This window comes from Lagopus leucura, unplaced genomic scaffold, assembly GCF_019238085.1.
Source record: "Lagopus leucura isolate 7727_CA_CO unplaced genomic scaffold, USGS_WTPT01 Super-Scaffold_100002, whole genome shotgun sequence".
In the NCBI taxonomy this organism is placed as follows: Eukaryota; Metazoa; Chordata; class Aves; order Galliformes; family Phasianidae; genus Lagopus; species Lagopus leucura.
Window position 1 is genome coordinate 4,174,960 of NW_024962263.1, and position 13,656 is coordinate 4,188,615.

General features: G+C 36.5%; 1 protein-coding gene across 3 annotated transcripts in view; it reads right to left on the reverse strand.

The window, feature by feature from the left end:
* The window catches only part of CDKAL1 (CDK5 regulatory subunit associated protein 1 like 1), a 361,527-nt gene that overhangs the window by 75,300 nt on the left and 272,571 nt on the right, over nucleotides 1-13,656 (reverse strand). For all 3 annotated transcript variants that reach the window (XM_042869783.1, XM_042869784.1, XM_042869785.1), the window contains one exon: nucleotides 9,959-10,021. In XM_042869783.1, coding sequence (XP_042725717.1) covers nucleotides 9,959-10,021 — 63 coding nt within the window. The remainder of the gene's footprint in view (nucleotides 1-9,958; nucleotides 10,022-13,656) is intronic.

The following is a 13,656-nucleotide window of genomic DNA, read 5'->3' on the forward strand; positions in this document are numbered from 1 at the left end:
TTTCATTTGTTTATTTTTCTAAGTAAGGCCATATGACTAGATCTATCAGGATTGTATGAGGAAAGCGTGAAAGAAAAATTAAGCCTAGTATATTTAAAAACTTCACAAGTAAAAAATAAAGCAGCGTTTACTTAAACTAAAGTATCATCTTAACGACATTAAGATATCAAATTTTAAAGTGATACTGAAAAATCATTTAATATGAAAAAACGGTAAAAGTCCTGTTTCTTTAAGGAGATAAAATGCCCCATTTTTATCTTGAGGGATCATGAGATACCAAACCTTCAATCGGCCACTGGCTCCACGTTTTCTAGACTTCAGAACCAATCTCTGCAGAATTACAGGACAAAGCTGCAGCTTCTTGGGAAGATAATTTTTGAAGTTGGAATCTCCCAGAAATTTAAAATAAGTAAATTCTGAAGAAAAAGGCTGCCACGCATGCTTATCAAGCTGGAGTCTTTCTTTCAAAACATGAATGGAAGAATGGATAGTGTATTGAATACATCTTTGGATAGATAGGATTTCTGGATGAAAACTATATTCCTAAACGAGAGGAAAAGTAACATGAAGATCACTTCACATTTATGAAACAAAATAAGTTTTGTTAACCTGCATTTATAACAAATTCTAGGTTTGCAATTGTCTTCTGCCGCCTCTTGATCACTCCTGGTACACTAAAGCTCAGCACAGCTAACAGTGGGCTAACAGAAATGAGTTTTTACAGATTGGGAAGAATGTGATTTCATTCTTCTCTAACTTACTTGAAATCAGACCCTTTTTGACTGATACTTGAAATCAATTTCAGTTTCAGAAGTTGTTAAATAGAAGAAAAAAGATAAGTAAACATAATATGATCAGTCCATGCAAGAAAGACCAATTATATCCCAAATAAAAGCACTGACACCTGCCTGGGTAACGCTTTGAACTTTAAGTAACTCACCAAGTACCCAGAAAGTCTACAATAATTTTATGAGCAAAACCAAGTTTTGCCTCCAGCAAAAAGTTGGTGGACAGAAGGTAAAGTCAGTTATCACATTCATTAGGGAAGTTCCCAAATTTGAGCCTCCACATATGTAATTAATTAAAAACAAATAAGCTTGGAAGAGCTTGGTCATAAGAACATTTCGGCCATCATCAAAGTTTACATTTTTGAAGAGAGAAGAACATCATTATCAACAGTACTCTCATGTCCTGTGGATTGGTTCTTACCATACTGCACACATGCACTCTTACATGCTGCACCTCCTCTCCAAAAAGTGACACTGATTCCCTTGCTCATTTTAATACCATCATAAAGTACATCTGTAGAAATACTGGGCTCCATATTAAGAAAAAAAACACCACCAACAAAAAGCCAGCAACGGAAGGGCAGTTGATATGGATGCAAGGGCAAGTGATAGAAAGTAAATGGAGAGAGAATACAACATTAAAACCTCAAGAAGATATTAAACAAAATAGGTAGGAAGAAACAGGAGGAAAAAAAAGGTAGACTGCATGGAAGAAAAATATTTTTTAGGGAGAGAAAAAGAAAGAAAGAGGGGGAAAAATGAGAAAAACTCAAAGATAATAGAATCATAGAATGGCTTGGGTTAGAAGGGACCTTAAAGACCATCTAATTCCAACCTCCTGTGGGAAGGGCTGCCATCCCCTAGATCAGGCTGCCCAGGGCCTCATCAAGCCTGGCCTTGATTACCTCCAGGGATGGTGCTTCTCTTGGCACGCTGTTGTAGTGCCTCACCACCCTGAGTGAAAAATGTCCCCCTAATGTCTAATCTAAATCTCTTTTTTAGTTCAAACTTGTCTTACAATTGAGAAATCTAATCCACTACATACTGCCCAGGGACAGAGAAATATAAGTCAAAGGGGATGTTAGAAAGTAGGGGAAGGAAAGATACTTGAACTTGATCTGAACTTCATACGGCCACAGATCATTATTTCCATACTCCATCTCATTGCTAAAGAAAGATCAGAGTTTGGAAGAAATTTTAACATGGCTACGTCTGTCTACATTTTGTACCTTCAAGGTTTTACAGAAACTAATTTTACAAAGCTAGAAATACCTTTCTTTTTCACACCTCTGTGTCAGTATCACAGTTATGATGGACAAGCCATACAGGTGAAAGAGACATGCAAAGAAAGGCAATGCCTTTCTTTGTAAAGCAACAAGAAGATTAATGTGCCCCAAGTCACTTGTTCTGTGTGAGTTGATATGACAGATACTTGATGTCCCTATAAATCTTGTCCATCACTTTGTAATTCAGCATTTTTTGAGGTAGAAAATGCTTATTTTAGGCAATCTGCTACACTAGCATTTGCATGTTTTATCAGGGAGAAAAACTGTGAAGTAAATGACATCATTTTCATGATTCAATTGAAAATATATATGTGCTGTGTATCTTGTGCAACTGCCACAGATGAAAGCTGTATTAATTTATTTTTTTCCCACCCAGGATAACAAACCCCAAATAATCAGTTCCGTTGCTATTCTTCACAGTCTCTCCCACTTGTCAGTGTCACTTTGGTCTAACCAATTGTCCAAAAAGTAAGGCTATAACTTGGATACAACCACAGCCATATGGAGAAAGACTTCTGTGCTGTGCAAAATGATGTGCGCAGAATTTGTTTTCATTATTTAACTGCCCCCATCAAACTGCAATTTGTATTAGAAGCTTCTGAGACATTTTACTTTTGTCACATTTTTTCATGACCTTTTTCTTTTTGTGATCACTTTTACCTTTATTTGTTACTCTGTCTCACATTTTCCAGAATGCTTTTACATGGGAGTAAATGGGGAGGATGTGTGGATGTCATCAGTGTATTTCATTAACTGTTCCGAAGATCACTAATAAAAAATATTTCAATAATATCTGTGATAACTTATTAAATATCTAAGTCTATGCCTCATCACAAAGCATTACCTTTACTTACCAATGAAAATTTGAATTTACAAGCTTCTACTAATTACACTGTAGAAAGACACAGCGGCATCCATTTAAGCTAAAAAAGCAAAAGCTTCCCTTTTGAGTGATAACTGAGGTAACAATCCCAAATAATTCAGTTAGCATCAGATGGGTTTGATGCTTTAAACACTGAATTACAGAAAAAGTTAAAAGCACCAAATAGAATTTTAACTGCAGCGTTAAGCACACATGCTACCTGCTACCTACAAAAGCTACCTGCTTTTATTTCCTTTTTCTTTTTGGGCATGATACACCTCAAATGAGATTGCATGTCTTTTATCTCAACGTTTCAGCTACAGAATTAAGACAGCAGATATATCTTTTTCTATACAGCCTATTCAACAGAGAAATAAGCACTTTCATCCCACTGCCTTTTTTTTGCTTCTACTCCCAAACCCCTAAAACTGGTATTTGAACAGCTATTTGTAAGCTGTCTATATATTAATTTTCTTTGTGTTACAGATTGCATAAACTTCAATACAGCTGAGTCAAGCTAAAAAAAAAAAAAAAAAAAGCAGCTTTTCAGGCCATTAGATTTTCTTCCCTATCATCAAGTAATGTTCAAGTATGCCATTAGCACAAGGCCACTGCACTACTCTTCCAAACAGAAATTGCTTTTCTCTTTCAGCAGTCTACTTTGAAGCCTTACATCCTATCAAGAGCACAAAACAGCTTTATGCAATCTCCTCCAAAAAGCAGTTCTAAGCATGAGGGACGGGAAAAGAGAAGAATGGATGCAGGTTACAATAAGAGTATTTCCATAAAATGTGGTTGTATCTGCCATCTGAGCTATCACATAAAACTACTATCTATGTTGAGGCAGGAGATAGCAAAAGGCTCTGTTTCTTTTCAGCAATAATCTAGAAAGTATTTTCATCTCACAGAAGAACAACTCAAAGCACCTGCATTAGGAGATTCAGATTGTGGCTTGTATCACAGTCTCTGCAAACTCACAGTTGCCTTATGATTTAGTCTAATGCTGTTCTTCAAATAAATGGAAAGTAGTTTAAAAGGATTTTTGTTATTTTTCAGAATCATATACCCAAGTCATTACCTGAAAAATCTCAGAACAAATTTCTTTCTCTCTTGCTTAAAAAATTGCCAAGAATTGCTCGTATTTTTTTAGCAGTTGTGAAATTGCCAGTCCCAATACTTCTAAAAGCACCCAAACCTGGCTTACTGAAACTTGCCGGCTGGTGACGCTTCTGCTGAGGTTTGCCCCAGCAGCAGCTCAGCACCATGCAGCTGTCTGTCCACTAACCCCTGCCCCCAGGTGGGATGAGGGAGAGAACGAGAAACAAAATAGAGCTCATGGGCTGAGATAAAAGCTATTTACTAAGAGGAAAATGGGAACAGAAGAGCAACGATGACAAGATATATAGCTGCAATGCAATTACTTGCCACTGGATGCACAGCAACACTATCACTGCCTGACGGCTGCCAGCACCATGAGGTGTCACCACAGCAGCCTCTGCCTGGTGTCCTGGGGTACAGAATAACCTGTGGTCTAACTCAGGCACTGTTCTGGCCTCACCCCACCTGTTGCCACACCATCAGCTCTGCCTCACTGAGTGGCCCGGCCCCAGATGCTCTCTCATTGCTCAGCAACAACCAAACATCAGTGTGATGTTAATGCAGTTTTGGATGAAACAAGACAACTTCCTGATGCCAGTGTCAGTGAAATGTCACCTATGTTCAGCAATAAAGAAACAGAGGGCAGCAAAGCCTGGGAAATAAGGAATTATCAAAGAGATAAGAGTGAAGATTACTGAAACTAGTAAATCTCATCAGCCAAATACGTTTAATACCACAACAGTGCGGTAATTTTTCACTAGCTTCTTTCAATTAGTTACTCTCATAGCAACACCTACAACTCCACAAGCTGTCCAACATTTCCATTTACACGTTCTCTCATGTAATCAAGTCACACCCAGTGCAGACACGTCTTCAGAAGTAGCTCTCAGGATCCAGTTAACAAAGCAGCTAGAGCAGAGTGATGCCTGCCATTAGAATGTTAGCCAAGAATCAGGCATTTAGGTTTGCTTCTTTCAGCAAGCATCAGAAATTCAATTTTGCTTCTTTGTGAAGAAAGCAGATAGGGTCCAGCTTCACCAAACACAAAAGAAAACCAAAAGGAAGGACTTCACAAGCAGGGAAACCGGTCTCAAAAGATCTCTTAACTTCTGTTTCCGCACACCATGACAAAGTCAGTTGCACTGGTTCCCAGTGGCAGCGCTCCCTGCGGAAGAAAAGAATGCCCTGCAACCACAGATGTAAGGCTGCTGACATTAGGTTACTTATTTTGTTAGAAACAGGAGCAAGACTAAGTGCACTGCTGAAATACTTGCTTGAAAACAATTCTCTCAGCAAATCTGTAAAGGACAGCAGCCCGTAGCGCCTCACCTGAGTTCTGCGTAATCTTCATGCTAATCTTCCTTGAGCCAGTTATGATCATTTCTACATTTATCAAAACCCAATGAATATAAGAGACTGCTCCCACCCCAGCTCAAAGTGTATACCAGGTTAAGAGCTAAAAAAAAAAAGAAAAAGAGAGAGAGAGAAAAAAGAGAGAAAAGAGAAAGCTTTCTGTCACTTAATTGTGTGCCACAATACAATAGTCCATATAACCTGCCAATCACACAGGCATTGTCTGTGAAGTTCTAGCTCTAGTTTTAACATTTCTGTAACACATTAATATGGAACATTTTAAAGTGTGAAGCTTTAAGATTTTACACCTATTTGATTAGCATTGCATCTATTAGAGCTCATCTCCTGAAACAGTCATTTTTTTAAATCCTGAGCAATTTTAGCAGGGAAAGAATTCTCTCAAAAAACTCCTTTCAAATGATGCAAACATGGACTATTTCTTGTTTGGCTGGATACAGAGCATGCTATAATAGCCCACTAGCACTGTATATATTCCATGACCTTATTTTTTCAGAGCTCATGTCCTATTCCTGGGCAAGAAATTCAGACTGCAAATAGAAACAAATCCAGAGCTGAGTTTGAAGCACAATTCAGGGAGGATTTCTCACTGCAGGAGCTTAGTGAAAAGATGGATGTGTCCTGAGGTCTCTATTCCAGACTATCCTCTGAAGAGGGAAGAGCAAGAAAATGAACAGCAATTGTGCTATATTCTGTTTTTTGTAAGTATAAACAGTGTTCTGCATCAATGTTCTGATCATTTTAAACATCTGCTCCAGGGCTAGACTGAATACTTACTCATTCAACAGAAAGAAAAAAGGAACTAGGTTCTCTGATGGTGAATTTGGATGCTTTCCATGTACTGGAACCTGAAGCTCATATCAAGCTCCTCAAACCTGTTGTGTTGATCAAGTAACATGCTATCAAAATAGGGCCAAGTTTCAGAGGGCTAACACCATTTGGAAGATACCACGGAACTTAAACATCCATAGCAGACAGAATAAAATTATTGAGGTGTGCAGGTGTTTGAGGCGGTTGGTACACTTTATGAGTCTCATTTGTATCTTACCTTTCTGATTGTGCTAGAGAAGGATAAACTGTACGGGTTATCAGAAGAGCTGTTCTGCTAATAACTAGAAGAATAGACATCAGCCAGAACTTGACTCTTAAGAAAGCAAATTGATATTTCTACTCTGCATAAACACAGGAAAAAGTAAGTATTTCACAATAAGGAATGGCAGCGTCTACAAATAGAACACAATGTTACTAAACATCCTGAAATAAGATTGAACAGATGTCAAACATCTACCTGGAATGATTTTTAATAACCAAGATGTATATATCAGCATTTTCAAAATAATTATTCAGCTTTAGAAAGTATATATTTTAGAAGAAAAGGGAGCTTCTCATATGTTTTGCATCAACAGTTCAAGACATTTCCCATCCATTCCAGACTGACGCTACAACAAGCTCTGTGGAAGGCAGAGTTTTGGAAGACCCACAGGCTCTGTAACACCACATTGACACTGGGTGGAACAGAACAGGACCAAATCCCCCCGGATAAAAACACAACTGAAAGGCAGTTTTTGAGGTTTGCTATTCTATGATTTCATCTAGCCAATGACAAAAGCAAGTGAAGTACACACATTTATGAATTAAATAATGCAGGAGCTTAACTACTCTTCCTCTGTTATCAGCAGGTGCAGATTTTCTCCCACATTTCCATCTCTTTGGCATGGAAGAACTTAATGATCCTGCTCCTTTGCTGCTTAATTGAGGCCTCATCTAGGTATGTGACAAAACTCCACAGAAGAAATGGAAGGAAAAGAAAATGCTTGCTTTCCCTCTCGACAGAAGACCTGGCTTTTCATCTGGGAATGCACAACCACAGACCTTTAAAATGCCTATTACGATACAGTAACTCGCACTATAAAGGCTAATATATACTGAAGAAGAATTTCAAGAAATAGCTGCTGTCTCTATCAGTCTTCTGACCAAACATAAAGTAAGGTATGTAAGGTTAGTGTGGTCACTCCATCAAAACATCATTTTCTGGTTTACTGATTGAAGCATGAACTTGGAAGAATGAACTTTTTTCTGATTAGCTTTTCTCTTTCCTATGTGATACCCCATCACAAAAGCATGAAATTCTATCAATGCTTGGTAGACTGTTCTGTTTCAATCATTTTATTTCATCTGTTTTAACTACTACAACCAAGCCATAACTTACTCTTAAGTTTATCCCGCTTCTACTTCAGAATGGGATTCAGCGAAAAGGCTTTTAACCAACCAAGAAAAAAGTTAGTGAGTACTGCAAGTAATTCACATCATGATTCGGGATCACCAATACTTTCATAAAGCAAAAATATCCTCCTTACACTTACTGAAAATAATCTACAAAATAACAATCCCCCCCGAATCCAATCCTTTGTGTGATATTTGATCAGATAAACAGAATTTCAGTAAAACTAGCAAAACAGATCTCTACTTGAAATGTCTGTATTTTCAACTAACGTTGATTACTGTTAATGTTGATTACTGCTGCCATTCCCTGGACTGCAACAATTGTGAAGTGGGCAACTAAGGTGAAAATGAACAGCACAAAGTAAGAAGCCTGAAATGAGTCAGACCAAGCAGTTAGCAGAAGGAAAACCCTTCCTGTCCAATGGAAAATTGCATTTTTTTGATTCCATTTGTCCTGCTTTTTTATTTTATTTTTCCTTTTGTTCTCATATATATATATGTGGAATGTGCTTTGGAAACAGCAAAAGAAGGGAGCGTCAAAACCACCCACCAGACAATTGTGCTATTTTTAATAATTTATGATATGTCCTAAAACAAAGATCAAAAGGGAACATATCCAAGCATTTACATTCAATTCCACATTACCTGATGACTAATTTGTAAAGAGTGAAAAACTCTTCACAACTCAAGCCAAAATCATCTGAGGATACTTTGATACAATGCCACAAAGGATACAAGCAGGAAGGCAGCAGGAGTTACAAATGGCCAAGGTCCATTGAAAGTGCTAATAAAAGAATAATGGAATTTCCTTGTTCTATGAATAACAAGGGTTTGATACAGGAGAATTTCAATACGGAGAAGAATATCAAAGCTTCTGGATCATCAGATGCCTCTCCTTATTAGATATTAATTTTCTTACTACTGCATTTAACTCGATAAGCTTCAACTCAAAAAAATAACAATCTCATTCAAAATCTTGTCACATTAATGTCCTTTATGCTTCACATTTATCTATTTTCATAGATCCTTAACTTTTGCTTTATCAGGTCTCACAGACAATCAAAGATGATCCATAGAAAATACTTCAAAGAGATGGATTCCACTTGAAATGATACATAATTAATAAAATTGCAGAATATCTACTGTTTGACAACTTTTTCTTTTTTCTTTTTTTTTTTTGAAACTGTAAATGCCAATGTAGGTGGGAACTGTGCAACTCTCGTAGCAACAGCCTGTCTGATGAATTTAATCCACTGATATATAGAGAATGTATTTACTTCTCACAGCTGTTTGTATAGCTATGCACACACTTTGCATGTGTTCATACATAGACAGACGTGCATACATACACTCTTCTGCTATGTTCTTCCCCCAAATATAAAACTCAGCTCTTTTTTCCACTGTATATTTAGTTACACATGTACACTTACAAAATGGCACATGCTCTGCAAAACAGAAGCAAAGACAGTGATGTCATACTGCTGACAAATTGTTGAAGAATCTAGTGTACTTGCCTAAAAAAGCATGCCCACAGATGGATCCAAGATTGGACAAACTCCTTGAAAATATTTACAAGTTTTCTTAACTCTCTCTTCAAACTGTTTAATGCATTCTTTCTCATAAAGTCTACACAAAAGCATTGTGATTATTGGCATCACAGAAATCTTGTAATGGCTGCCTTTCAACCTGATTTTATTGTCTCTGACTCGTGGTACTCCAAAATCTCCTTGTAACAGCTTTAGTTCTTTGACTCCACATTGCATGACTCTTTGGGAAGTGATCTTGCCTTCTTACCCCCGTGATACAAGATGCAGCAAACAATGATTCCAGTCTTTCAGGGTTCACAGACTTTACAAACAAGGATCAAATTACAGTTACAACAGCTACTTTTCTCCAAACAACCAGGAGGCAAAACAGCATCTTTCAGTGATAGCTTCAGAATCAATAGACAATTCATTAGTATTAGACATCTCTAGGCATAATTGACACAACAGTCTAAGTATCATTCAGGAATAACATAGCTTCCGAATAGAGAGAAAAAAGAAGGAAGTCAGATAGCACACATGGTCACTTTGCACAATTTATTGACAATCTATAAATTATACTTCTAAGAGGTTAAAGCAAGTTACTGATTCCAAAAATCAGAAAACGCCGCTTCTCAAGCTTGGTGTGAAGAAACCAAAAATCATTCATATGAAAGCATAATTTAAGTAACATGAATGCCTTCAATTTTCAATTTTATTTCATTTTTGCATGAACATAAAATATAATCACTATGGACGTTTGGAATTACTCTTAATAACAAATGTAGATAGCATATTTTTCCTTACCTTATGATCATATGGATTGTATGAATGAAACAGCTGGGACAGATCCTTTGTTCTTTGTTTTTTCTGAAAAGTAATATTAATAAATGATCTCTGTTAGAAGAAGTAAAGGAAAAAGAAAGAAACTATGGATTTAAAAAGTTGCATGTAGGTACAAATTCTATTCCCACTTCGTTAATGGAACTCTAAGTATGAAGAGTTGTGTATGCAGATCAAGGATACTAAATATCACAGGTAACAACTTATATATTAGCAATGCTAAGAACATAACCTTCATGAAAATAATAATATATAGAACAATAATATAATATAATATAATATAATATATAGAACAATATATAGAATGTGTAAACAGTTCATGTTTGTTTTAATTTCTGAACAATAAAACATGAATAAAGTTTTAGAATATAGATAAACTTTGAAGATCAGGCTCCAATCTTGCAAAGACCTGTCTGTTATTCCAGTGTTTACTTGCACTCTTGCTTTTCAGCAGATTCAATTTAAAGGAAGGCGGTTTAAAGATGAATCATATACTATTTTTCTATCTCTTGATGATAATACTCTCATTGCCTTGACTGTTGAAAATTAATAGGTAGTATGCCATTAAATGCTAAGTCAAAGGGAAAGAGGTTCCTTCTGTTAAGGACAAAGCTCAAAGACAAAACCTGCTTAATCCAGTTTCTACTGAAATCAGTGCAAGACCTTTCAGTGATTCCAGCAGATGTTAAATAGAAATCTCACCTGCATTCTATAGAGAGAGGCATGGGAAAAGGAAAAAAAACAACACTCTTCATCTTGAATACAGAGATGAATCACATGGAAGTTCAGAGTTTCATTATGTCAAAATCTACGTTAACTTAATTAATAGGTCTGGAAGGCAGAGCATTCCATGTTGGAAACTGGAAAGAGGAGACAAGAACTCTTTGCTTGCAGTCTGTCCTGTAGTTTTGTTTTAGCAATCAGTGAACGCAGTTTTCCAGCATGCTGTTAACTAAATAGCTGAATAACTGCATTTTGGGAAACTATGGGACAGTTCTGTCATTTTTGATTATACATTTTCTTTCCACACATTTTTATTTCCTATTAAATGTTCAGATGCACTCAGTTGTACAAGCAGTAACTTCAGTTACTAGTACAAATTTAAGACAGCTGCATAATCCCAATTTCAAAGTATCAGATTAATATTACTACTTCTGTGAGGTCACTAGCTCTATTTCAGTTATAGCCACTAAAGAGTCAAAATAATTGCCCCTATTTGACGAAGAGAGCTGAATTTTGTTTTCAGTATGGAGGGTTGCTTCTATTCTAGAATAGACAATTCTACCACAGTAATACAGCACACCTAATACACCTAACCAGCTTTGTTTCTGTGAGATTACCAAGCAACTATAACAAAATAATATTAATAAAGACATTTTTGATGGTGTAGAATTCCTCAGAGATCCAATATGCCAAAGAAAAGATCGCTCTTAGTAGAGGAACCTTGGCCCTCTAATCCGTATTAATACCTATTTTATTTTCAAAGGAATAAGAACACTCTAACAAAGGGCTCTCAGTAGTACAACTCAAATTCCATTCCCACCCTGCAATGACTTCAATCCTTGTACAATTATGCACAGCAACAGTACTTACAATACTATAAAAAAGATTCAGAGAAATGCCATAATAAATTGAAGAGTCATCAACATGATTATTTAAAAGTTACTCAAAATTAATTTAATATATAATCATGCAAGAAGTATTTTAACAAGGAATCTAGAGATCTCCACTAAACTTCCTAGGAAAACGAAACAAAAAACCACCAAAACAAAATTCAGAAAATAAAGGCTACTGAAGGCTACTTCTCTCATTTCCATTTTGACTGCCTACAAAGTAAGATTGAATACTTTCATTGAAGTATCTTTAGTAAATACCAATAAAAATTTATGACAGAAAATCCTCATTCTTCACCCTCACACACTAGACAAATTGCCATTTACAGTGCCACTGCAGTACTCCGTTGGCCATGACACATAATGAAGATGCCCACTGTTACGCTCTTACACTGTTACATTCACCATCATCTTCCATTTTCGTATTTAGGAGACCACTCACTCACAGAAGGTAGAAGTTTTGCATTTGTATGGTATGTTGGTTATGAAATAAAGTGTTCCTGACTGAGGAAATGCTGAAAATCCATGAAAAAGAGCAACATGCAATGGAGCTGCTGAAAAACGCTCCCAGAAAAGCCACAGGATGTCCTGCATGCTTAGTTCACCTAAATCTAAACGGTACTTGACTGGGTTGTAGGAACTTTGGATACATTAAGACAAAGATGCTTTAATTACAGAGTTGAGGTTGACCAGTGATAATTTGTGCCTTTCTAAAACACCGAGTTCACTCAACTCGGATTTATTAATAAAAAAAAACCACAACAAATACAGAACATTTAAAAGTGTTTTTACCATTTTCAGAGACAAAGAAACAAGCACTGGGTTCAAGCTGCTATAACAGTAACCCCTTCAAATCCTTAAATGTAAAGTATTAATCGTAAGTTTTTTAAATGGAGAAAAGGCAAGGTTCTCAGCTCACCTGCAGAAGGAGAAAAGCACGAGAGCTGCGTCAAAGCAGGCCTCTCCACATCCAGACATGACAAGAAAGCAAGGAGATAAGGTTCATCTTTCTCTGCCTCTAAGGCACTATTCCAGACATTAAACTTTCTGTCTTCCTTTCAGTTGAGCCTATTGATAAGCATCTCCCACGACTTTCCTTGATGCAGCTTGACCCCTGTGTCTCTCTACTCACTACTAAGCCAACATCCTTTTCATACTGATCATTGAAAATAGAGTATGTGATCGTGCAGACATTTTTTCACTTCTCTGCTTCAACACATTCTTAAAATGTTAAATTATACAGGAGATACAACGCACACTTTTTATTGTTAGCTGAAGAGATATGTAAAAGATTGACAAAGAGTAGATGAAAGTGGACTTGCAGGACTGAGTTTGTTTGTACAATCATATATTTTACACAAGGCCATGATGGATGGCCTTCCTGAAGTACAGCACAGCTACAGTAAATGAACTATTTCAAGCTTATTACTGAAATACATGCAAGTAATCAAGCACTTCTCAAAAGACAGGCAGTGTTCAACATGCAATTATAAAATAAAAAACAGAAGAAAATACTTCATTAAATAAGCTGGGAAATGGAGTAACTACTGAATACTAAACACCATGGACTCACACAAGTATATTAGACTTTTCTGTTGATGTTCTTTCCTTATTTGGTTCATAATTACCTGCCTTGCAGATGGCACTAATGCAACTTGTAAACTGCTTGCTTTCTTTTAAGCATCACAGATCTATAAAGTTTAGTGTGAAGGAGAATTCAAATACTGCTCAAATACTTTTATTACAGATTACTTAGGAGATGCTAACAAATGGAATACTCTCAGTTTTTCACCTAGTAATAAAGAATTTCAAGATTACTCCCCAATATGAAATGAAGTTCAACAACATTCAGTTTTAGTATGTCCACTTACCACCTTCAAGGTTCATAATAATTCTAGTCAAACATCACAGATCTGCAGATTCCACCAGTTTCACTGAAGGTGTAAGCCTCAACTACATTGCCAACAAAATTTTCTCCCTTTTTTTTTTCCTTCTAATTCCATCTCTTACAATCCCTCTCTTCTGTACAGTACTTTTAAGAATTAAAAC